Below are 21,035 nucleotides of genomic sequence, written 5' to 3'. Positions count from 1 at the left end.
ATCTGGGTTCACATGCCGTGAAATTCTGCTTTTGTTTGTTCAGAAAAACCTTTGAGTCCCTCAAATTGTGACGGGAGGAGAAAAGGAAAGAAGTGAAACAGAAGACTTTCCATTTGTATAAACATTTTATTGGATATTTGGACTTTCTAGATTGTTTTTTTTCATTTATTATTTTGTCCACTTCTCCACTTCCTCACAAGAGTTACCGATTTGGGGTCCAGACCAGTAGAGACCAGTAGGTTCCTGGTTGAGCCGTTTCTAAAGTCCACACTTGATCCAGTTCAGAAACAACAGAAGACACGAGCTTCCTACGACGATTACCAGAACAAACCCAACGTTACACAACGGCATGAACACATTTAACCTCATGATATCAGAGGCTCCAATTTATAGTTTTAACATTCAAAACCTCTCAAAATTCGTTTTACTTTGTGCCTCTAAAAGCTTCATTTCAGTTAGTTTCCTGTTTACCTCTGTACCCAAAATAAAAGAAACATCCGCCATTCACAATTCAGTACAAGTTTGAATTAAATTGAAGATAAATCCTCCAAAATGTGGACACATTAGTCATTGAAATCCCCGCCAGCACTAAGAGGATCCGACGAGTTTAAAAACGTCTCTTTTTAACACTTTGGCGCCTTCTAGTGGCGAAGATTGCAGCCAACTGAAACTTTAAAAAGTTGAAGTTTGAAGACAACAGATTTAACCCTAAATAAAAATGTATCAATCTGCATTTCTATCAACAGATTCAGAGAAAATACGGTCACGTTACTGAGTGAGCAGAATCGTTCCCGCCGGCCGCCTCGTTTCCACCAGCGTCTGTCGCTCAAACGTTCCTGCGATTACCGGAATAGAAAAGAACGATAAAAATGAAACTGAAAACTAAGATAACGACTCAACAACCGTGGCTGCCAACTGTTGGCTAATGGTTAGCTAGCGATACGTTGAAATCCTGCTAACAATCACAGGTCTGTGCCTTAAATAGGAGAAGCTAACTGTTAGCCTGCTAGCCAAACATACGTTTAATGAGTTAATGTCTGAATATTGAGCTAGCTTAGCATGAAGACGCTTCCCGTCTTCATGCTAAGCTAGGCTAACCACATTGTGACCAGCTCTGAATTACAAAACAGGCTAAGCAGACGGTTCAGCAACACTTTCCATCTTTTGATGAGTGATTAATTTAAATTAAATTACATTAAATTACATTTAAATTGAGAGCGCCAATTTGAGGTATTTTGTGTTAATGAAGTGGAATACAAATTTAAGTAGTTTTAGGTCAGATTTGTCTGCTGAACTCTAATAATATTTTGTGGAGTAAAACCCGTCTTAAGTTAGACCTGCTCATTTGTGCTGCTGAGTTTAGATTTATGTCATTTATTAGTTGCGTTTCTGTTGTTTTTATGCTTCAAGTCATGATTGAATCTAGTGGGTTTGGATTTTTTGAAGTTGTGGTCGATAATTAAAGAGGAGATGACGTATTTGCACTCTGAAGTGCAGACGGACTCGTTAAGGCACTCGGTGGAGGAACACGTATAAAGATATATATTTGAATCAAATGTCTCATATTTAACAGATTCGCAGCTCTAATGTCAGAATAATCACTGCACGCTGCCGCTTTGATTCGAACCCGAGCAGAACATGAAGCACGTCTGGGCTCAGAAGGCAAAGAGGGACGTTGAACCTTCTCAGTGATCAATTACTTTGTTTGAACTTCAGAGATTTTGTAGATTCTTCATAGCTCTGCTTTTGGTTATTTAAAGTCTCCTTGACATGTTTGTGCAGGTTTCATCAGGACAGGAAGTCAAAGCTGCACTTTGTAGTTAGACGTGTTCATGAGCATCATGAAGCATTTAATGTGCAGAGGAGGAGACCATCAGGAGACCACCAGAGTCTACTCGAGGCTTTTCTGTGTGCATCATGAGGATTTAAAACAGCAGCAAACTAGTTAACACAATAAAGATAAAACTCAATTGTTTTCACGGTGCATGTATTCAAACAGCATTCAAACGTTACAATGTGAGAAACTGATCAGAACACTTTTAGAGGATTTATGTGCGACTAGATTTCGATTCATGTCAAAATGGAAAAACAATGAATTCACTCAATAAAGGCAACTTATAGTGGTTTAGCTTTAGCTGACGGCCTCGTTTTATCATTTCGAATCTTCCACAGAATGAAGTTTCCGATGTTCGTACCTCAGAAGCAGAAAGCGCTTCACTGGACGAGTTTACTCGACTCATCAGAAGTGCATTTAAACACATTTAAACACGTTTAAACACGTCACCAGCGTAACTTTGGGTTTATTTGAGGACCTTTTGGAGTCTTCAGAGGACACTTGGGCTCCACTCGTGTGTACAGAAAACAAACGCACCTTCATACGCGTGAAGGTATTTGCAGAAGTGGCGTCGTACAGATTATAAAAACAAAATCACACTTTAACATAAAAGTGACCACGTGATCAGGAAGTCGTGGTTTCTTACACGCTGATTAACACTTAACGGGAAGAAGTAAGCGAGCGGCTACTAGGAGACCACGTGTGAGGAAAGTTCACGGCGTTGTGGTTTGATTTCATGAAGTCGTACCCTCAATTCGTTCCCATCAGCCCGAGCCGACGCCCCCGATTGGCCGGCCCGGCTTTTCATTGGTCGATCGGAGAAGCTTTACTTCCAATACAACTCCTCCAAAAAATGCAAAAGGAAAAAGGCCGAGTGGACACATGAGGGAGGTTTGCTGATGTCTCATCACTCTTCGTTCTTGCGGGAGCTTGTTTTCATCTTGAGGTTAAATCTTGATTTGTGGGGGCGAAGCCGAAGCCACGTCCTCGCGTACCGCTGCCAAAGAACGCTATGATGTCCCTCATCGCGCTCGCCGTCTCGCATCCCAGCAGGAGGGGGGGGGAAGTGAAAGTCCTCCTCACGCCCGCTTACACCATATTTCAACACTTGATTTGTCCAAACTCAACCCCCCCGCTCCTCGTTAGAGTCCCGTAACCCCTCCCTCCTCCAGTCCTTAAATGGTCAACAGCCTCCTGCCGCTCCACTGGCCCCTCCCACTTCAGTCCTTACACGGTCAAACATTCGGTAGAGTGCGCGAGCTCGAGTCCTTAAATGGAAAACCACAGTCTGTGATTCAGTAGCCGCTAGCTCCTCCCCCCCGACCTCCTCCGCAAGGTCAAAGGTCAGAGGTCGGTGACCTTGTTCTCCAAGGCGGCGGCGATCTGTTGGAGGCGGAGCGTGAGCTGCTTGTTCTGGGCGGCCGGGTCCTCGTCCAGCGACTGGATGATCTGGAAGGACGTAAAACATTTACGAGGACCCTTTTTCAGCGATGAATTTAAACTTAATTAAAGTGAAAGAGGCGAGAAAACTAAAATAAAAAGTCCTTTACAAGAAATATTGTGTAATCGGGTGAAAGAGGCGTTTCTCACCACGTCGTAGTACTTGCTGGCGTACTGGTACAGCTGGTGTAACGCCAGCTGCGTGTTCAGCTTGTCTGTGTGCTGCTGCAGAGACAACGGTCATTAAACACTACGACAGCATCAACAGAACAGAACTCAAGTACACACAGTACTGCTAATGTGTGTTATTCACACGTCGTACCCTGGACACCTCGGCGAGGTGTGTGTTCATGTCCTGGTCGCTGACCGGAACCATCTGTCGGATGCCTTTGTAGTAACTGGAGCGCGCGCACACACACACACACACAGACGCACACACAGAACATTTTTAGTAAAAGGTTAAAGTGTGAAGTGTGTGTCGTGTTCATCGCGTTCACACTCACTCGTCCACCATCTTCTTGTAGGTGGAAATCTCTCTTGCGTACAGCAGCTTGTTGCTAGGCGACTCCTGCAGAGACAAAGACAAGCGATTAAAGACGGAGATCTTTCCACAGGGGAGAAATGTTAATTCAGCATCAAAGGGATCCGGGGATCTTTGTTTTAAGGCCAACAGGAAGTGCTCATGGAACGGTCCTGCATTGAAATCATTTTCAAAATAAAAGTAGAAAAACATCTTCAAAATAAGTTGAAATGCAAGAGTGTGAATAAACATCTGGATGAGATTAAAATAAACTGAACGTAGATAACGCCCCCCCCCCCTCCCGTGTGAGGGAACCCACCCGGCTGAGCTTGTGCTCCGTCTTGGTGCAGGCGTCCATGAAGGTCTGAGAGATGACGTGCAGCGACGCGTCCACCACCTCCGTCACGTGGACGTCAAAGACGTAGTGAGGGTTCCTCAGGATGGTCACCCAGAACCTCAGAGGCAAGCTGACACACACACACACACACACACACGTGGTTAAAGGAGTCTTCCTGCTGACCCACTTCACACGTTTCCTACCTTCGTCATTTCATCTCTTCCTCCACAGAGCGTAACCGCCGTCAATAATGCAGCACAAACCGCGTTAATATTTCATTGGCCGACCCGTGCGTGTGCGAGAGAGATGATTGACAGGCCGAGCTCGAGGCCAGCGTGGAGCCGCCCTTTGTGTCCGCTTCCTCTCCTCGTCTTCATCACTTATCTGTCCTGAAGAGGACGGCCAATTAAAGCGGCTTTTATGTCAACGACAACCTAATTACACTCTAGTTAAGCTGAAGAGGACACACACACACACACACACACACACACACACACACACACACACACACACACACACACACACACACACACACACACACACACACACACACACACACACACACACACACACACACAGCTGGAGAAGCAGGTTGTGTCTCCAGCTGCTGTTGGATCAGTGACATCATGAGGCTGTTTAAAGGTTTTAGTCACTGGTACGTCGACCTGATCTAAACAAATACATGTGTATATATTTATTTATTTATTTCTATCTCCACCTGTTGGTCTTCCAGATGTGCAGCGTCTCCTCGTCCACGTTGTCGTGTCTCTCCGCCTGCTCGTCCAAGAAGTCGAAGAAGTATTTGACGGCCGGAGGGACGACGGTGCTCGAACACAACACGCTGCGGAAGAAGTCGTCCACGAACTGCTGCAATGTGCCCTGTAACACGCACACGCACACGGTCTGAGGAGCAGGTCGTATCTACAGCAGATCTCATTTGTAAACTCAAGTCTGATGCGCGGAATACCTCGATGTTGTACTTGTACTCGTGTACTCTGTTGACCCACCTTGACGGACAGCAGCCGGGTCAGGTAGATCTCCGTGATGGCTTTGGTCATCGCTTTGTCCTTCATGCTGCCTCGCTTCGACTTCCCATAATCCATCTCATCAGCCGGACGCACCAGGTGGTACGTGTTGTCCTCCTCCAGCAGGGCGTTTTCTGTGAGGGGGCGGGACCAGTAAGGCTCAACTCACAGAAACACCTCGGCACCCACAACAGGAAGTGAGAGCCGGTTCCACAGTAATAGGTGTGCGTGTGTGTGTGTGTGCGTGCATGTGTGTGCGCGTGTGTGTGTGCGTGTGTGCGTACTCTCTTCGTAGCTGTCTTGGTGCTGGTGGAAGGACCTCGTGTGCAGAACTCTGGACAGAACCAGCGTGGCGTTGTCTCGAACCTGGAGACGGAGAGAAGAAGACCTGAATGAGCCCGATGCTCCACAGACAGTTATAGGAGGGGGGTCGTGTGTGTGTGTGTGTGGGGGGGGGGGGTGGTCTCACGTTGTAATGAGCCAGCGTGTTGAGTCTCTTCCAGCGTCCTTCCTGTTGGGACGTGAGGTCCATGTCGGACAGGATCTGCCCCGTGGAGCCGGGACGCCACTCTGTGGACGCCGCGCAGCGCGTGTGAGTCAATAAATGTCGTGTATGAAGAGCAGCTTAATAAAGTCACATCATCATCATCATCAATGTTGTCAGCGCGGGACTTTAACCCCCCCAGGTCACGTGGGAGCCGCTCTCACCCAAAGCGACGCTCTCCACCACGGGCCTCTGCGAGTACGGCAGGTTCCTGTACACCTGATCGATGATCTTCTCCTTCACCTGGGGGGACGGGGGACGGGGACGGGAGACGGGGTTGTGTTCAGTTGTATCATATTGCATCATAAACACACAGCGGTGAATGATTATCTTATTGTATCATTATTATTGCATCGTTTTGTCATCATGTCCTAATGAGTCATATCACAGGTGGTAATGTAGCTCATTGTTCTGTAATGTATCACAAACAACCTTTAAGGCGTCCTGGTGGATCATTTCCTAATGTCGTATGTAAGTATTCCATCCTATTGCATCTCATCTTAATATTTCATTTTCAGCCAAAAATACACATTAATGTCCATAGTTTTACATGTAGATATGAATATGAATATCTATATGTAGGGAGGAGAAACCCTCACCTGTGTGATGGTGTCACAGTTCAACACCTTCACCGGAGTCACATCTGGCCCCTCCCCGTGCACCAACACCTGCAGGGTCTGACATCACAAGCACACCTGTCGCTCAGACCTCCACTCAGGTGCGATCAGATGATCTGATTTGAGGTAAAAGTACCTCTGAACACAGGTGTACTCACCAGGACGGAGTACTCCACGTCGTCCCCCAGCAGCCCCGTGTCGTTCAGGGTGTACTTGGCCTTCTTCAGCATGGCGTCCACGGGGCCTTTCTCCACCTGGTGCTTCAAGGCCCTGAACAGCTTGTACAGAGGCTCTCCGGCCGTGTCCTAAACGAGGGAGACAACAGACGCCATGTTGGTTGGAGGGAATTCAAGCTGAAGGACCACAAGAGGAAGTAAAAGGATCTGTGTTACCCTGAGAAACTGGTAGATGCAGATGGACATCCAGTTACAGAGCATCCTCTCCACCACCGTCTCCGACCTGCGCACACGCACGCACACACGCACACGCACACGCACACACACACACACACACACACACACACACACACACACTCCCTTTAAAGCGGCTCCTATAGAAGCCACGGCGGCAGCCGGCCGGGCTCTTTCCTCACCTGCGCAGCATGAGCTTCGGGTTCTTGTTCTGCACGTGTTCGTCCATCAGCTCCAGCAGCAGCGTCCTCATGATGTCCGTGTAGTACTCCAGCTTCCCGTGCAGCGCCACCGTCAGCAGCGAGGCGAAGTAACCGCGGGAACGCGCGTTGAAGTCCGGCCGGCTCTCCAGCGTGCGGATGAACTGAGGGGGGAGAGTTTTACGCCGAGTTGAGTGGATGGAAAGAGATATGCCTCTTGTGAAGGAAGGAGGAGACAAGGGAAGGAGGAGAGACAAGGGAAGGAGGAGACAAGGGAAGGAGGAGACAAGGGAAGGAGGAGAGAAGGGGGAGAGAGAAAGGAAGGAAGAAGGAGAGAAGGGGGAGAGAGAAAGGAAGGAGGAGAGAGGGGAAGGAGGAGAGAAGGGAAGTAGAAGAGAAGGGAAGGAGGAGAGAGAAAGGAAAGGAAGGAGGAGAGAAGGGGGAGAGAGAAAGGAAGGAAGAAGGAGAGAAGGGGGAGAGAGAAAGGAAGGAGGAGAGAGGGGAAGGAGGAGAGAAGGGAAGTAGAAGAGAAGGGAAGGAGGAGAGAGAAAGGAAAGGAAGGAGGAGAGAAGGGAAGGAGGAGAGAGAAGGGAAGGAGGAGAGAAGGAAAGGAGGAGAGAGAAGGGAAGGAGGAGAGAAAGGAAGGAAGGAGGAGAGAAGGGGGAGAGAGAAAGGAAGGAGGAGAGAAAGGAAGGAGAAGAGAAGGGAAGGAGAAGAGAAGGGAAGGAGGAGAGAGAAAGGAAAGGAAGGAGGAGAGAAGGGGGAGAGAGAAAGGAAGGAAGAAGGAGAGAAGGGGGAGAGAGAAAGGAAGGAGAAGAGAGGGGAAGGAGGAGAGAAGGGAAGGAGGAGAGAGAAAGGAAAGGAAGGAGGAGAGAGAAAGGAAGGAGGAGAGAGGGGAAGGAGGAGAGAAGGGAAGTAGAAGAGAAGGGAAGGAGAAGAGAGAAAGGAAAGGAAGGAGGAGAGAAGGGAAGGAGGAGAGAGAAGGGAAGGAGGAGAGAAAGGAAGGAGGAGAGAAGGAAAGGAGGAGAGAGAAGGGAAGGAGGAGAGAAAGGAAGGAAGGAGGAGAGAAGGGGGAGAGAGAAAGGAAGGAGGAGAGAAAGGAAGGAGAAGAGAAGGGAAGGAGAAGAGAAGGGAAGGAAGAGAGAGAAGGGAAGGAGGAGAGAAGGGAAGGAGGAGAGAAGGGAAGGAGGAGAGAGAAGGGAAGGAGGAGAGAGAAGGGAAGGAGGAGAGAAGGGAAGGAAGAGAGAGAAGGGAAGGAGGAGAGAAGGGAAGGAAGAGAGAGAAGGGAAGGAGGAGAGAAGGGAAGGAGGAGAGAAGGGAAGGAGGAGAGAGAAGGGAAGGAGGAGAGAAGGGAAGGAGGAGAGAGAAGGGAAGGAGGAGAGAAGGGAAGGAAGAGAGAAGGGAAGGAAGAGAGAGAAGGGAAGGAGAAGAGAGAAGGGAAGGAGAGAAGGGAAGGAGGAGAGAAGGGAAGGAGAGAAGGGAAGGAGGAGGCTCACGTTGATCAGGAAGGTTTTGCTGTTCAGCAGGTTGGAGAACTGGTTCAGGGCCTGAGCCACGATGGCCTTGCGGGCTTCTGGGATTTGGATTTTCCCCGTGATCATGGCGTCGTTGGCGCCGTCTTTGGAGGGCAGGAAGAAGTTGCGATCCGTGTAGGTCTTGTAGTCCAGGAAGGGGATCCGGGCCTCGCTCAGCTCGCTGGTGTGGTCCTCCATTTCGATCATCAGATCTGAGATCAAGAGAAATCCTCTGGTGACTTTGTACAAACTGTTACACAGAACAGACCTGCAAAAATAAAGCCTTTAAAACAAGTAGATGTTCCTGATGCAGACAATGAGTGAGGCGCTTCTCGGGTGCGCTTGATTTCGTACCTGTGAACTCTTTCTTGCAGCGATCTCGAACACTTTCCTCCAGATTCGCCAGCTGGTTTTTCACCTTCCCGTATTCCCGCTCTGCCTGCTGACTCTTCCTCCTGTTCCCACACACACACACACACAGGTCATAAAACCCATCGACACGGGCAAGCCAGCGTGTGTGTGTGTGTGTGTGTGTGTGTGTGTGTGTGCGTGTCTGACCTGTAGCAGTACACGGACACGGCGATGAAGAGCAGCATCGGGATGATGACCGAGGGGATGATGGTGGCCAGAGGGATGTCGTCCTTTCTGGCGTAGGAAACCGAATCCACCGTCCACTCGCCGTGACCGAACTTCACCTGGAGACAGACGGACGGTTAAATCACATCAGACATGTTGAGATTAAAAAGGACTTTCTGTCTCTTCAGGAGGTTTTTATTCACCACGAGCTCCAGCATGTTGTCCGCTGTGTCTCGGCGCTGCCGTCTGGACCCGGGCTGCGACTGCGGAGCGTCCAGGATCAGCTTATCGTCCTGTAGACCGGGTGGGGGGGGGGGGGGGGGCACATGATGTAAAAGGTGCGTTGCATTTGCTCCCCGGTTGGTGGCGTCGCTTAGCACACGTTAGCTTAGCTGACGTGTTAGCTGACATGCTTTGTATTACATTATAATATAATGACACATATTACATTTAGTGTGTTTGGGTCTGGAAACCTTTTAAAAACAAATTATTTGGATTTTTTTCTCTCACGTTTCCAACCCCAGGCAACTGAGGAGGATGAATATAATAATATATAATATAAGCTAAACTATATCTTTATAGTCAGAAACAATGATTAAAGTCTGTTTGGAGGAAGCGACTGTGACCTGCAGGATGTTGACGGGACACGAGGCGTCTCCCACGAAGGCCTGCGCCTCTTTGGCCGTCATGGCTTTGGCGAATCCTCGCCCCTGAAACAAAGAAGAAGAGAGTGACCTCGACTGACCCGTGGAGGGGGGGGGGGGGGGGGGGGGGGGGTTGGGGGGATGGGGGGATTGGGGGGGGCCGGGGTGCTTCCTCACTGTGACGATGATGACGCCGGTCTCGGTGATGACGTTCTTGTCCAGCTTGTTGAAGGACGGGTCCGGGTGGTAGACAAAGTTCTTCAGCTCCACCTTCTCGTTGTCCAGGTGCAGGAAGGTCCTCAGCGCCTGGGGGTCCACGCCGGCGCCCGCCGTGGGGGAGAGGAACTGCAGGACGGTTTCGTTCTTACTCAGGGCCTCCTGGACAAACTGACCCAGGGAGGAAGAGGAAGAGGAAGAGGGGGTTAACTTTATACCTGGTCACATCTTATTCATATTTAGCTGAAGCTCTCGTAATAATCCAAGAGGTCGACAGCCAAGCAACAAAGCCAATAAAAGCGGAGGCTACGTGTTGAGCGGCTGGCCGTGGTCTCTTACCTCCACAGGTGAGGCGCTGTGGGAGAACTCGTTGGCGAGGGGCACGACCTTCAGGCTCGCTCTCTGGGTGAGATCGAAGCCGCTCCCCACCACCATGATCCTGCGCCCGCCGCTGCACACGGAGCATTAAAGCACATCGGCCTTCAGCGAGTCTCCATTTCATTTGTCATCGGATTTTTACTCATAAGCCCCTTTTTCATTTCCCCGGTTTGTTTACACCCCCCACACTCACCACAGGAAGCTGTCCTTGGGCAGGAAGTTGGTGACCTTGGGGTCTTCCAAGTACTGGAACGCGGCCCCCACCTCCTTGGTGGTGTTCTTGCCGTAGAGCACCGTCACCGGCAGCAGCTCGGAGGGAACCTTCGTCCCGCGGAACCTCCCCGTCCTGCAGGTGATCTGCTCGCCGAATGCCACGCTGGGGGAGGAGGGGGGGAGACTTTTAGCGTCGTGCCCGTCTGTGAGGCGGCGTGTCATCGTGATGGAGTTTCACGCTTACATTTCGCAGGGGACCCCCCCCACGGCGACGGAGACGTCGTCCCTGGTGCCGGTGTCCAGGTTTTCCCCCTGGACGGTGATCAGCGTGCCGCCGCCGGCCGGACCCCTCGATGGGACGACTGCCAGCGGCTTGGGGTCCTGGACAGAGACAGTTTGTCCACTTAAGACTTTGCTGGTATTGACTTTATGTTATAAATGATTCTTAGAAGTTACATTTACACAAGTGCAGGTATTTGTATTTGTATTTGATTTTTCCTGTATTAGTTGTTTCACGTTGTACTTTATAATGTATGTATTTGATAAACGGCATCTTTAAAATATTACAAAATATATTTCACTCATCAATTGTGAAATATTATAGATTATTCAGCGACGTATATGAAGTAAATAAAATGAGCTTCACCAGCTGCAACTAAAAAGTTTAGAACCCAACTAAATAATGTAATAAGTACTTTTACAACTGGTACTTCAGGTAAACGGTGCCAACATTTATTCTGCTTTGCTCCTAACTCCTTTTATTCTTTTACATGTTTTGTTATTGTTGAGGTTTATTACTCAGTGGTAATTTATTCTCCTACGAAGTCTTTATAAAAAACAGATTCATAGACTTTTCAACCCGTTTGGCTTCACACGTACCCGATAGGTGAAGATCACCTGAGACGTCCCCTTCCGTCCCCCCTCCAGCTCCACCTCCACCGCTCCACGCATGGGGACGTCCATGCGACTCGCCGGCCCGATCTCGCACACCACGCTGCGCCACAGAGGACAGGTTAGAGGCGCCGGTACTAGTGCCGGTTAGTTAGAGGCGCCGGTACTGCTGCCGGTTAGAGGCGCCGGTACTAGTGCCGGTTAGAGGCGCCGGTACTAGTGCCGGTTAGAGGCGCCGGTACTAGTGCCGGTTAGAGGCGCCGGTACTGGTGCCGGTTAGTTAGAGGCGCCGGTACTGCTGCCGGTTAGTTAGAGGCGCCGGTACTGCTGCCGGTTAGTTAGAGGCGCCGGTACTGCTGCCGGTTAGAGGCGCCGGTACTGCTGCCGGTTAGAGGCGCCGGTACTGGTGCCGGTTAGTTAGAGGCGCCGGTACTACTTCCGGTTAGTTAGAGGCGCCGGTACTGCTGCCGGTTAGAGGCGCCGGTACTAGTGCCGGTTAGAGGCGCCGGTACTGCTGCCGGTTAGAGGCGCCGGTACTAGTGCCGGTTAGAGGCGCCGGTACTAGTGCCGGTTAGAGGCGCCGGTACTAGTGCCGGTTAGAGGCGCCGGTACTGGTGCCGGTTAGAGGCGCCGGTACTGGTGCCGGTTAGAGGCGCCGGTACTGGTGCCGGTTAGAGGCGCCGGTACTACTTCCGGTTAGAGGCGCCGGAACTACTTCCGGTTAGAGGCGCCGGTACTAGTGCCGGTTAGAGGCGCCAGTACTGCTGCCGGTTAGAGGTGCCAGGTACTAGTACTGCAGTATCACACGCTCTGCTCCTCCACTTGACCTCAGAGGTACACGTTGTACTTTATACTACACCGGTATGAGTATGCGTGAAGGAGTATCTCAGCACCTGGTGGAGACGGAGTACCGGTCCGCCTGGTGGACACATTCCACGCCGGCCACGGTGATCTTCTTGACGTCTTCCCTCTTGATGCCCATGTTGGAGCCTTTGATGGTGACGGAGATCTGACCGTTCGGGGGCCCGAAGCGAGGGACGATCTGAAGACGCAGAATGTGTTTCATCGTAAACATTCCCTCCCGTTGGTTGAGCGTCTCTCTCTTCATGGTGAACAGACCCTGCAGTGCTTTACCTTCTCACCTGGCTGCAGGGAGGCCCAGGTATCACTTCACCGCTGACCTCGACCAATCACAGCAGCCTGCTGTCCCACATTTAGCCACTTGACTCTAATCGTCCATCCCATTAAAATATCTCAACATGGTCTTGTCTTATTTCTGCCCTCAACTGTACGGCCTGATTTTAGAAAACTACATATTTAAAACACATTTTTTTAACACATTCTGCCTCCTTGTATCGCATTAAAATCTACTAGACGTGACTAGAATCAGAGGCCGTCTTAGATTGAGACATGTGGGGTGTTTTAGGAGCTTTGTGTGGGCAGCGCGTGTCTCACGTCGAGGTTCTACTGCACTGAGCTCTGCTCGACCAAAACGAGGTTCAGAGGGAAACTCAGAAGAACTTCAATGTTTAAACATTATCCTGATCATCTGTAACGTGCGCGCAGCTAAAGTCGCATCACGGCTCCATTTACTGTGATCAAAATACTTAAACGCATCCTCTGATGAATAACCAAACATCTACAAACATACTGCAGCGTCTAACGGCAAAAGAAATGTCCCACTGAGCAGGAGAGGATTTTTCCTTTTTGTCAAAGAAGCCGCACGGATTCTCCAAAAATGTGATTAAACGAAGACAAATCGTCAGACTGAATGAGGAGAAGAAACGAGGGAACTAATGGAGGCGATTACCCGAGCAGATGGAGGGATTACGTGTCCCTTCTTCTAAAGGTAGAGGCGCTGCGTGTTATTGTGTCAGTCGATGTGCATTTCACAGGAGATTAAATATATTTAGAGGCCTTAAAGGAAATAAAACCATAATCTATGTTTAGAGTGGCAGCAGTAATTAGAATTTATACCTGCATTCATCATAAGAAATGGGACTAAGGTGTTTGTAACAATAAAGGTAAATTACTCTTTAGTAAATATGATTATGAGGTTTCTCCATAACCTTCTACCACAAAGATGGTGAAAGGCCTGATGGGAATATGAATATCCCAAGCTAAGGCTACAGAAGCTCGTCGCGCTCTTCCTGCCTGCTCTTCCTCCCTGGAGGAGCCTTAAGGTTCATCCTCCCGGGAGCAGGACAACGATCAGCTGGGTAAGTGCTGGGAGCTAAAAGACCAACAGAAAGAACCTCCCACATCAGTTTATTATTGTTCTGTCTGCGGGATCCGTGTCCTCAGCGGGCCGTGTGATTGCTTCATTTCAGCTCGTTCCTCTTCACTCGTTCCCTTCGACGCGCCGCGTGCAGCGGGCTGCCGCTCGGTGTCGTGCTTTTGGTTTTCATTAACTACAGAAAGACGTGTGTACATTGTCCCTAACAGGACATTTCAGCAGTGAAACACTGATGTTTTGCAATAGTTTGGATCCTGTTTGATAGTTTAGATACTCAACTCTCAGTAATGAGAAGGCCGAGGAATCTCTCCACCATTTTATCTCTACTCTAAAATGAGTGCACATTTTAACAAAATAAAACAAGTATGTAACTGAATGATATAACGCATACAAATGATGAGATGTTCCTGTATTGCTTTTTATAAAATCGTATTATATAGAAACACACGCTTTCATCTCCTCCTATGAAGTGTGAATTTTGCCTTGTTTTAACATATTTCCCGAGCTCCTCTGCCGGTGGTAAAGAATCCAAAGGGGCTTCTCCTCCATAACTCACGTCCGTGATCTGCGGGGGGGGGCACTGCGCCGCCTCGGGCCCCGGGCACCGCTCCCGGTAAACGCAGCGGCGAGTCGCGGAGCACCAGACGCACCGGTACGCCGCATCGGCGTGTTGGCACAGACTGCAGTCCTCCCTTCCCACCGAGCAGTTATACAGCACCACTGGGGGGTAGAAGAGGAAGAGGAAGAGGTTAAAGCTAATTAGCATTTTCAGGAGGGTCTTGCTTTCACACACTTGATGTACGTGTGTGTGTGTGTGTGTGTGTGTGTGTGTGTGTGTGTGTGTGTGTGTGTGTGTGACAAACCAACCTGTCAGGGTGCTGTCAATCTTTCTCAGAGTCTCTCTTTCTTTGATATGGAAAGATATGTTCACCTCCTGCTGCTTGTCAAAGGAAAACTGCACACACACACACACACACACACACACACACACACACACACACACACACACACACACACACACACACACACACACACACACACACACACACACACACACACACACACACTTCCCATTAGGTTTGGATTAACACACAGTCACTTAACATTCCTCCCTCTTGGGAGCTCAACACTAAATGACCATCTATCTTGCTCCAAAAACACACTCCTGCAGCCCCAAATCAATGTGTGTGTGAGTGGGGGGGGTGTGGGTGTGTGTGGGGGGGAGGGGGGGATGGCGGAAACACACACTATTTAACCACATATTGGAAATCTTTGGGGCTCAACGTGAGGCAGAGCTGCAGCTGGTGGGTGACAGCCCTGCGGTTGCTTAGCAGCCCTTTGGAGGATTCAGAGTCTCTAAGTGGACCAAATGGGCTCGTGAGGAGAGGAGAAGGATAAACGACGTGTGTCACTGGACTGATTTCTTTATGTTTATTTCATTATTGCCAGAAGCAGAAAGCTCTTTTGTACTTTGCTGGCTGGTGGAAAGAAAACATCTTTGTCTTTTTGCGTCTGTGGGTTCTAACTTACATTCAAACATCTCCCACTGACCTCATAGCCTGTGAATTTGAACTTTGACCCCTGCTCCCGAGTCACCGCGGCCTCCGTGTCCTTCATCAGCTCCGTCCCGATGGAGAAGCTATGTTCCTGGGGACGGAGAGGGACGTTATATTGCGCGATCAGGTGGTCCGCGGGGGGTTGGGGGGGTCACGCTGGGGTCTGGTCTCACCGTGTAGATGTCCAGGTTCCTTCCCTGGAAGCTGATGGGGACCTGAAACCCAACGGGGATCAGTGGCGGCTCCAGAGACTCGAACTGAGGACAGCTGCCGGCCTTCGGCACAGGAGGACACGCAGGAGGAGAATGAATGTTAGCCACCTAGCTAGTTAGCCATCTCCTCAATAGTCAAGTATGTTCTATAACCAGTGTAGCATTAAAGCCTGCAGGAATTAGCTAGCTAGCTTGCTAACTAGCATACAGGTTAGCAATCATACCCTTTCCACCATGCTGTAATGCTACATTGGTTGTAGAAAGTTGGACTAAACACTGGTCACTCCGCTAGCTTGCTAGCTAGCCAGCTATACGTCCCCAGAGGTGCACAGGCGCCACGTTACCTGCTGTGGTTTGATGATGTGTTTTCCACCTGCAGCATCGTCCTTGTCGCTGCAGCTGTAATCCTGGGCGTTCCACTGACAGCCCCATTCACTGGTCACACACGCTATGCACCTGGAAACACCACGTACTTTACTCACACACACGCGTGTGTGTGTGAGATTCAATTGTGTGTGTGTGTGTGTTGTCGGTCTTACGGTGAGTTTGGGTTCTTTCTGACCGTGGCAGCACAGTTGTAGAAGTGGTACTGTCCAGACGTCACCTTGATGTTGTTCACCAGGACCGTGACGGGGACGGACACATAGTCTAAAAAACACACGGCGTTTAAAGTATTTATGTGTTGGAATTTATAGTCAAAGGAAAAGTGAAACATTGTCAGAATACCATATTCGCATTTATGCCAAAAGTTACATTATAATATAGATCCCACTCCCTTGTTCTTTAGTTAGATATGAAGCTAGTTTGGTTAGCTTAGCATAAGCACAGGAAACAGAACATCCAAATAGACCAAAGCCTCTGAGGCTCACTAATTAACATGAGACATCACAGGTTTTGTTATTTTTTGACAGAACGAACCAGACATGTAATTTCCCCATTTCCAGTTTTCCTGCTAAACTATGCTAAGCTAAGCTGAGCTAAGGATTGTAGCTTCACATTTAGCGTACAGAAATCCTCTCATCTATCGGAACTCTATGAAATTACATAAAATATTGTTAAATAATGTTGAATGCAACAGATTAAACCGGATTTACAGCAGTGCAGATCTGCACAGAATGAACGGAACTCTAAAATGTAATTAAACGTAATGTCAACAAGAGTTTTTGGTCTTTATCTGAAAGAGTTGGAGCTGTCAAATTAGATCATTCAGTCTTTTCCACAGGAAATATGTATACATATTAAAATATTAACACAGACGTCTTCCTACCCTGCTGGTCTGGCGTTGGGGGGATCTCCACGGGGTCCGGCAGCGAGCAGGTGACCCGTACCTGGCTGTCGGCGATGACCATCACGGCCTCGCTGATGAAGGAACCAAACTCACACTCCAGCTGGTCCAAGCTATTCAGGGCCGGCAGGGCAGGTATGTTTATATCCACCTGGACGAGAGCAGCGGGTGGAGTTACCAATCTAATAAATGTCTCTATAAGTAGGTCACATATAAACACGTAATAACTCTTTACATAACTGAGCAACAAATAAATGTGTGTGAGTGGGGGAGAAGGAACCATAAATTGTGTTTGTGTGTGTGTGCGCATGTAACCATGAGCAACTGTGTGTGTGTGAGCGTCATAATTACTATTCAACCGGGCTGTTCACACATCATTGTCCTCATTAGTCCTCACTGACCTCAAACCGGTTTCATTTGGTCGCTGATGTTTGGATTTTAAACTTTTTGATCTCGGGTGGCGGAGAGAAGCCACGAAATAAATTCCTCTTTTTAAGAAAGCTACAGCTGCAGGAAGCCGACGTCTTTGAAGGCTTTAAAAATCAGATTATCCGATCACAAACAAGGAGCCTCTCCGTGGACAGAAAGTCGCACAAAAACATTAATGTTTGTATTAGAGGACCACAGTTCTTCAGACGTCACACCTCCCTGAACATCCTTTACGTCTTTATTATTGATCAGTGGAGCTTTAAAGGCAGAATATTGTTATTAACTATCAAGCTCATATAAGAGACATATTTAATTCCACAAGTAGAAATACAAATTAACACGGCTTCAACTGAGTGAAGCAAATTTAAATGCCGTGCAAATCAAAGAATCAGCATTCAGATGTTTCACAGATGTTTTAGATCATATGACCACGGCTGAGATCAATTATATGGACCCCTGATGAGAGATTACATGTGTCCAAAGCTGATTCAATTATGATCAACCAGTGGTGACATGTTCATTCCGACAAAAACTGCTCATCTGGGCAGAAGCAGCACTTTCATTTTGTCTTTTCAAAATAAAATGTAGACGTTAACATGTTGGTTCGCATCCCCAGCATCACTCTCTCGTACCTGCCGCGTCTCCTTGCAGCTCAGGTTCGGCGGTTGGAAGGATTCGATCTGAACACACTGCTGATTGGGCGACCACAGCCAGATCTTCTCCTCCCCCCCCCTGCGGCACTCCGTCTTCTTGGTGCACCTGGTGGAGGGGGGGGGGGCGGGATGTCAGTCAATCAAAGGTGAAATATTTACAAGCTTTGACCCGACAACAGAAATCCTTTCACACGTGAATTTCATTGAACAGCTGAAAAAGTGATTGAATTGAATTGTTCCAATTTGTCTGCATGTTGGTTTGTTTGCATGTCAACTATGCAGTTTTATGAAAATGGGTGGACGGACACACACACACACACACACACACACACACACACACACACACACACACACACACACACACACACACACACACACACACACACACACACACACACACACACACACAGGGACTCACTTTCCCTCGAGGACACACCAGCCACAGTACGGATCCTTCATGGAGACGCAGGACTCGCAGTCCGTCTTCAGGTGGCAGGCCTGGACGGGAACCTTGGTGATCTGCAAATACGTGACTCAAGCTTTTATTGTGAAGGAGAACCGAATAACAAAAAGAAGAATGCTTATACAACACCAATTTAAAACCTCCGCTCTATTTTAGTTTACGTTTTGTTTTTTTTAAACATGTTGAATTATTTACCAGCAGCTATCAGTGAAAACATCACTTTGGAAATGAAGAACGTTCCAGGAAAGTTCTGCAGCCTCTTTTTCTACGACTTCAAGGAGGATTTTTCGACTTCTTTTCTCGAGGTGGAGTCAGAAATAATGACATCTGCAGGAAGTCAATATATCTTTCTTTGCGTTGAGATTTGACTCGACTGACAGCACACGGGAGACTTGTGCTTTAAATATCATTTTTCTCTTGAAGAAAGAAATGCGTGACGGAAACATTTGGGAGCTTTTTGGTTTGTTCTTTCCGTTCCGATGAGTAGAACCCCGAGATACGTGATGCATTTCAACGTTAAAGACCTACGAGCTGTACGGAGTCCTACGCCGTGTTACGCCTGTCCATCGTCCCTCCATGTGTCCTGCAGAGGGAAGGTCGTGGACGGACGTCCTTTCATTTAAAAGCCCGACAGGAAGAAGGACTCATTTGAATGAGCCGATGGCGCCGGGCCGAGTGTCCTCACTTCACTTGACGAAAGAGAGCCGGCCTCTTCAAGCGCGTTTCTAATTAATTCATTTCAAAATCAATAACATCAATTTCACTTTTGGTGTGGCGGCGGGAGAAGGACGGCGAGTGAATAAATCAATAGCCGTCTTGTGCGTGCTAATGTAGACGGATGCATTGGTGCGACCACAACGAACGAATAAATGATCCAATGAGACGGCAGAGAGAATAAATTAAAGTCTCATCAAGCCCCGCCCCCCCGATGACGCCCCGTGACCTTGGCCGAGGTGAGAGAAGTGGATTTGGTAGAACGAGGAGTCTGACCTTCTTCTCCGTGGTGACGTACAGGTGCTGCAGGCGGGGATCGAACAGCAGGTTCTTGTTGACCTTTTCTCCCGTGACGTCGCCCTGCGCCTGCCCGTACACCTCCGCGTGGCCCGACAGGTGCACCTTCAAGACCTGCACAGAGCACGAGGTAACCAGGCGGCTTTCACCAGAACTGCCGACAGACCAGAAGAAGAGGAGGAAAAAACAGCGTCCGCCTCTACCTCTCCGTTGGCGGTGCCCAGGAACGCCACCGCGTGCCCGTTCTCCACCGCCACGGCCACGGCGGTCATGTGGCCCTCGCGGGCCAACAGGGGCTCGGCGGTGAGGGCGAACTCGGCCTTGCTGGCCAGCGGCGAGGGCAGGTACTCGGCTCCACACCTGTTGTTGATGGCCATGTTGTTCTGGCGGAGGAGAAATCAGCGTGTTCATTCATGTCGGACGTTAATCGCACGTTGAATTGTTTCAGCGCGCCGCCGCTCACGGGGTTCTTGTTCTTGCACAGCTCCTCGGACTTGGAGGAGTACGGCGAGTAGACGGCGGACTTCTCGTCGATGTTGCCCTCGTCGCTGTAACAGGCTTTTATGATCCTCACCAGCCTCTCGTTGATGGAGAGGAGAGGGTACATGCCTGCCAACAGGAGGAAAGCAACGTTTGTACCCGTTTCATGCAGCTTTTTATCAGAACAACCACTGATTTTGACACATGGTAACTACGTATATCCTTTAAATACTAGAGGCATGTATTATAATGAATTATGCTAAATTAAAAGACAAACTGATGCTGATCACACGTGCATGAAACTGCTAAACTAATGAAGAAAACAGTCTGACAGTGAAGATCATGTGACCGACAGGACGACACCTACACAGGGCTGACGTGGACGGGTCTTCATCAGAAGTGAAGGTGACGAACAGCACCTTGTCGGAGGCCGACACCGATCCGTACCGGCCCGACTCGGTCATGTTCCGAGCCAGAACCTCGCCCGGCGTCGCCACGTAGGCGGCCTGCGCAGGTGAAGGAGTGAATGTTAGGTTATCCACTCGAAACGCGCGCAGTGTGGAGACCTGCACACCTCGGCTTCAGCAGCTTTTCAAATCCAATTTACAACGCTTATCAGCGGTCAGAGCTGAGGGCTTCTCAAGCCGAGTGAAGACAAACTCATTCAAACGTAAAATGCCCAAACGTGCCCCCCCCCCCCCCCCCCCTCTCTTTGACAGCCTGCAGCAGGAGCCCCCCCCCGCCCATCACCTGAGCTTTGTTGTACTTGTTGGTGCTGCTGCAGTTGAGCTGCAGCTCCGTGTACGAGTAGTAACCCTGGTCGTCCTCGCACATCCTGGACACGAAGGTGAAGTTCTTGGTGTCCTGGACGCCGAGCGTCCGCGAGAACAGGAAGTACACGAAGCCGCCGTCCTTGAAGGCGAAGCGGAAGTCGTGGAGGTAGCGCAGGACGAAGGGGTTGGCCTGCACCGCCGAGGCCTCGATGATGCTGTCGAACACCACCCAGTCGCCGTAGTCCTGGAGGATGCGGGTGGAGATGAGCTTGGTGCTGTCGTGGCTGCCGTAGCCTTTGCCGACCTGCGTTGGGGGGTTGGGAGGAGGACGGGGGGGCATTAGCTCACGACATATATTTTACCAATTTAAACACAAGAGCTTCAAGAAGCTCAAACTCAAGGCGCCAATAGCACAGTTATAGATCTGAGACTCGATGGAGACCTTCGACTAGTCCCTGAAGAAGGTTTCAACCATCAATCATCAGGTCTCAACTTCTCAGAAGCGGAATGGAAAAGGCTGCAGCTACTTGGTTGTTGTTGGGTGAACCTTCTGGAGGACCATGATGTCCTCCTCGCTC

At 49.4% G+C, this 21,035-nt stretch overlaps 1 protein-coding gene across 7 annotated transcripts in view; it reads right to left on the bottom strand.

The window, feature by feature from the left end:
• Positions 1-106: 106 nt before the first annotated feature.
• Positions 107-21,035, bottom strand: part of LOC120816874 (plexin-B2) — a 62,087-nt gene continuing 41,158 nt past the window's right edge. For 6 of the 7 annotated variants that reach the window (XM_078100733.1, XM_078100728.1, XM_078100732.1 and 3 more), the window contains 39 exons: positions 20,435-20,761; positions 20,052-20,190; positions 19,668-19,813; positions 19,408-19,587; positions 19,184-19,318; positions 18,149-18,249; positions 17,710-17,836; positions 16,631-16,799; positions 15,903-16,011; positions 15,708-15,819; positions 15,325-15,426; positions 15,147-15,242; positions 14,463-14,550; positions 14,152-14,315; positions 12,253-12,401; positions 11,348-11,462; positions 10,713-10,849; positions 10,449-10,631; positions 10,217-10,328; positions 9,839-10,048; positions 9,644-9,727; positions 9,221-9,310; positions 9,000-9,136; positions 8,796-8,896; positions 8,424-8,653; positions 6,910-7,091; positions 6,710-6,776; positions 6,476-6,622; positions 6,300-6,377; positions 5,865-5,943; positions 5,626-5,726; positions 5,441-5,522; positions 5,139-5,290; positions 4,850-5,010; positions 4,114-4,261; positions 3,778-3,842; positions 3,597-3,672; positions 3,425-3,499; positions 107-3,283 (listed from right to left, as the gene is read on the bottom strand). In XM_078100733.1, the coding sequence (XP_077956859.1) occupies positions 3,179-3,283; positions 3,425-3,499; positions 3,597-3,672; positions 3,778-3,842; positions 4,114-4,261; positions 4,850-5,010; positions 5,139-5,290; positions 5,441-5,522; positions 5,626-5,726; positions 5,865-5,943; positions 6,300-6,377; positions 6,476-6,622; positions 6,710-6,776; positions 6,910-7,091; positions 8,424-8,653; positions 8,796-8,896; positions 9,000-9,136; positions 9,221-9,310; positions 9,644-9,727; positions 9,839-10,048; positions 10,217-10,328; positions 10,449-10,631; positions 10,713-10,849; positions 11,348-11,462; positions 12,253-12,401; positions 14,152-14,315; positions 14,463-14,550; positions 15,147-15,242; positions 15,325-15,426; positions 15,708-15,819; positions 15,903-16,011; positions 16,631-16,799; positions 17,710-17,836; positions 18,149-18,249; positions 19,184-19,318; positions 19,408-19,587; positions 19,668-19,813; positions 20,052-20,190; positions 20,435-20,761 (5,061 nt within the window). In that variant the 3' untranslated portion in view covers positions 107-3,178. The remainder of the gene's footprint in view (positions 3,284-3,424; positions 3,500-3,596; positions 3,673-3,777; positions 3,843-4,113; positions 4,262-4,849; positions 5,011-5,138; positions 5,291-5,440; positions 5,523-5,625; positions 5,727-5,864; positions 5,944-6,299; positions 6,378-6,475; positions 6,623-6,709; positions 6,777-6,909; positions 7,092-8,423; positions 8,654-8,795; positions 8,897-8,999; positions 9,137-9,220; positions 9,311-9,643; positions 9,728-9,838; positions 10,049-10,216; positions 10,329-10,448; positions 10,632-10,712; positions 10,850-11,347; positions 11,463-12,252; positions 12,402-14,151; positions 14,316-14,462; positions 14,551-15,146; positions 15,243-15,324; positions 15,427-15,707; positions 15,820-15,902; positions 16,012-16,630; positions 16,800-17,709; positions 17,837-18,148; positions 18,250-19,183; positions 19,319-19,407; positions 19,588-19,667; positions 19,814-20,051; positions 20,191-20,434; positions 20,762-21,035) is intronic. The other variant, XM_078100735.1, reaches the window with a different exon arrangement.

This window comes from Gasterosteus aculeatus, chromosome 4 (assembly GCF_964276395.1).
Source record: "Gasterosteus aculeatus chromosome 4, fGasAcu3.hap1.1, whole genome shotgun sequence".
NCBI classification, from domain to species: domain Eukaryota; kingdom Metazoa; phylum Chordata; class Actinopteri; order Perciformes; family Gasterosteidae; genus Gasterosteus; species Gasterosteus aculeatus.
This window is presented reverse-complemented; position numbering and strand designations above follow the sequence as displayed.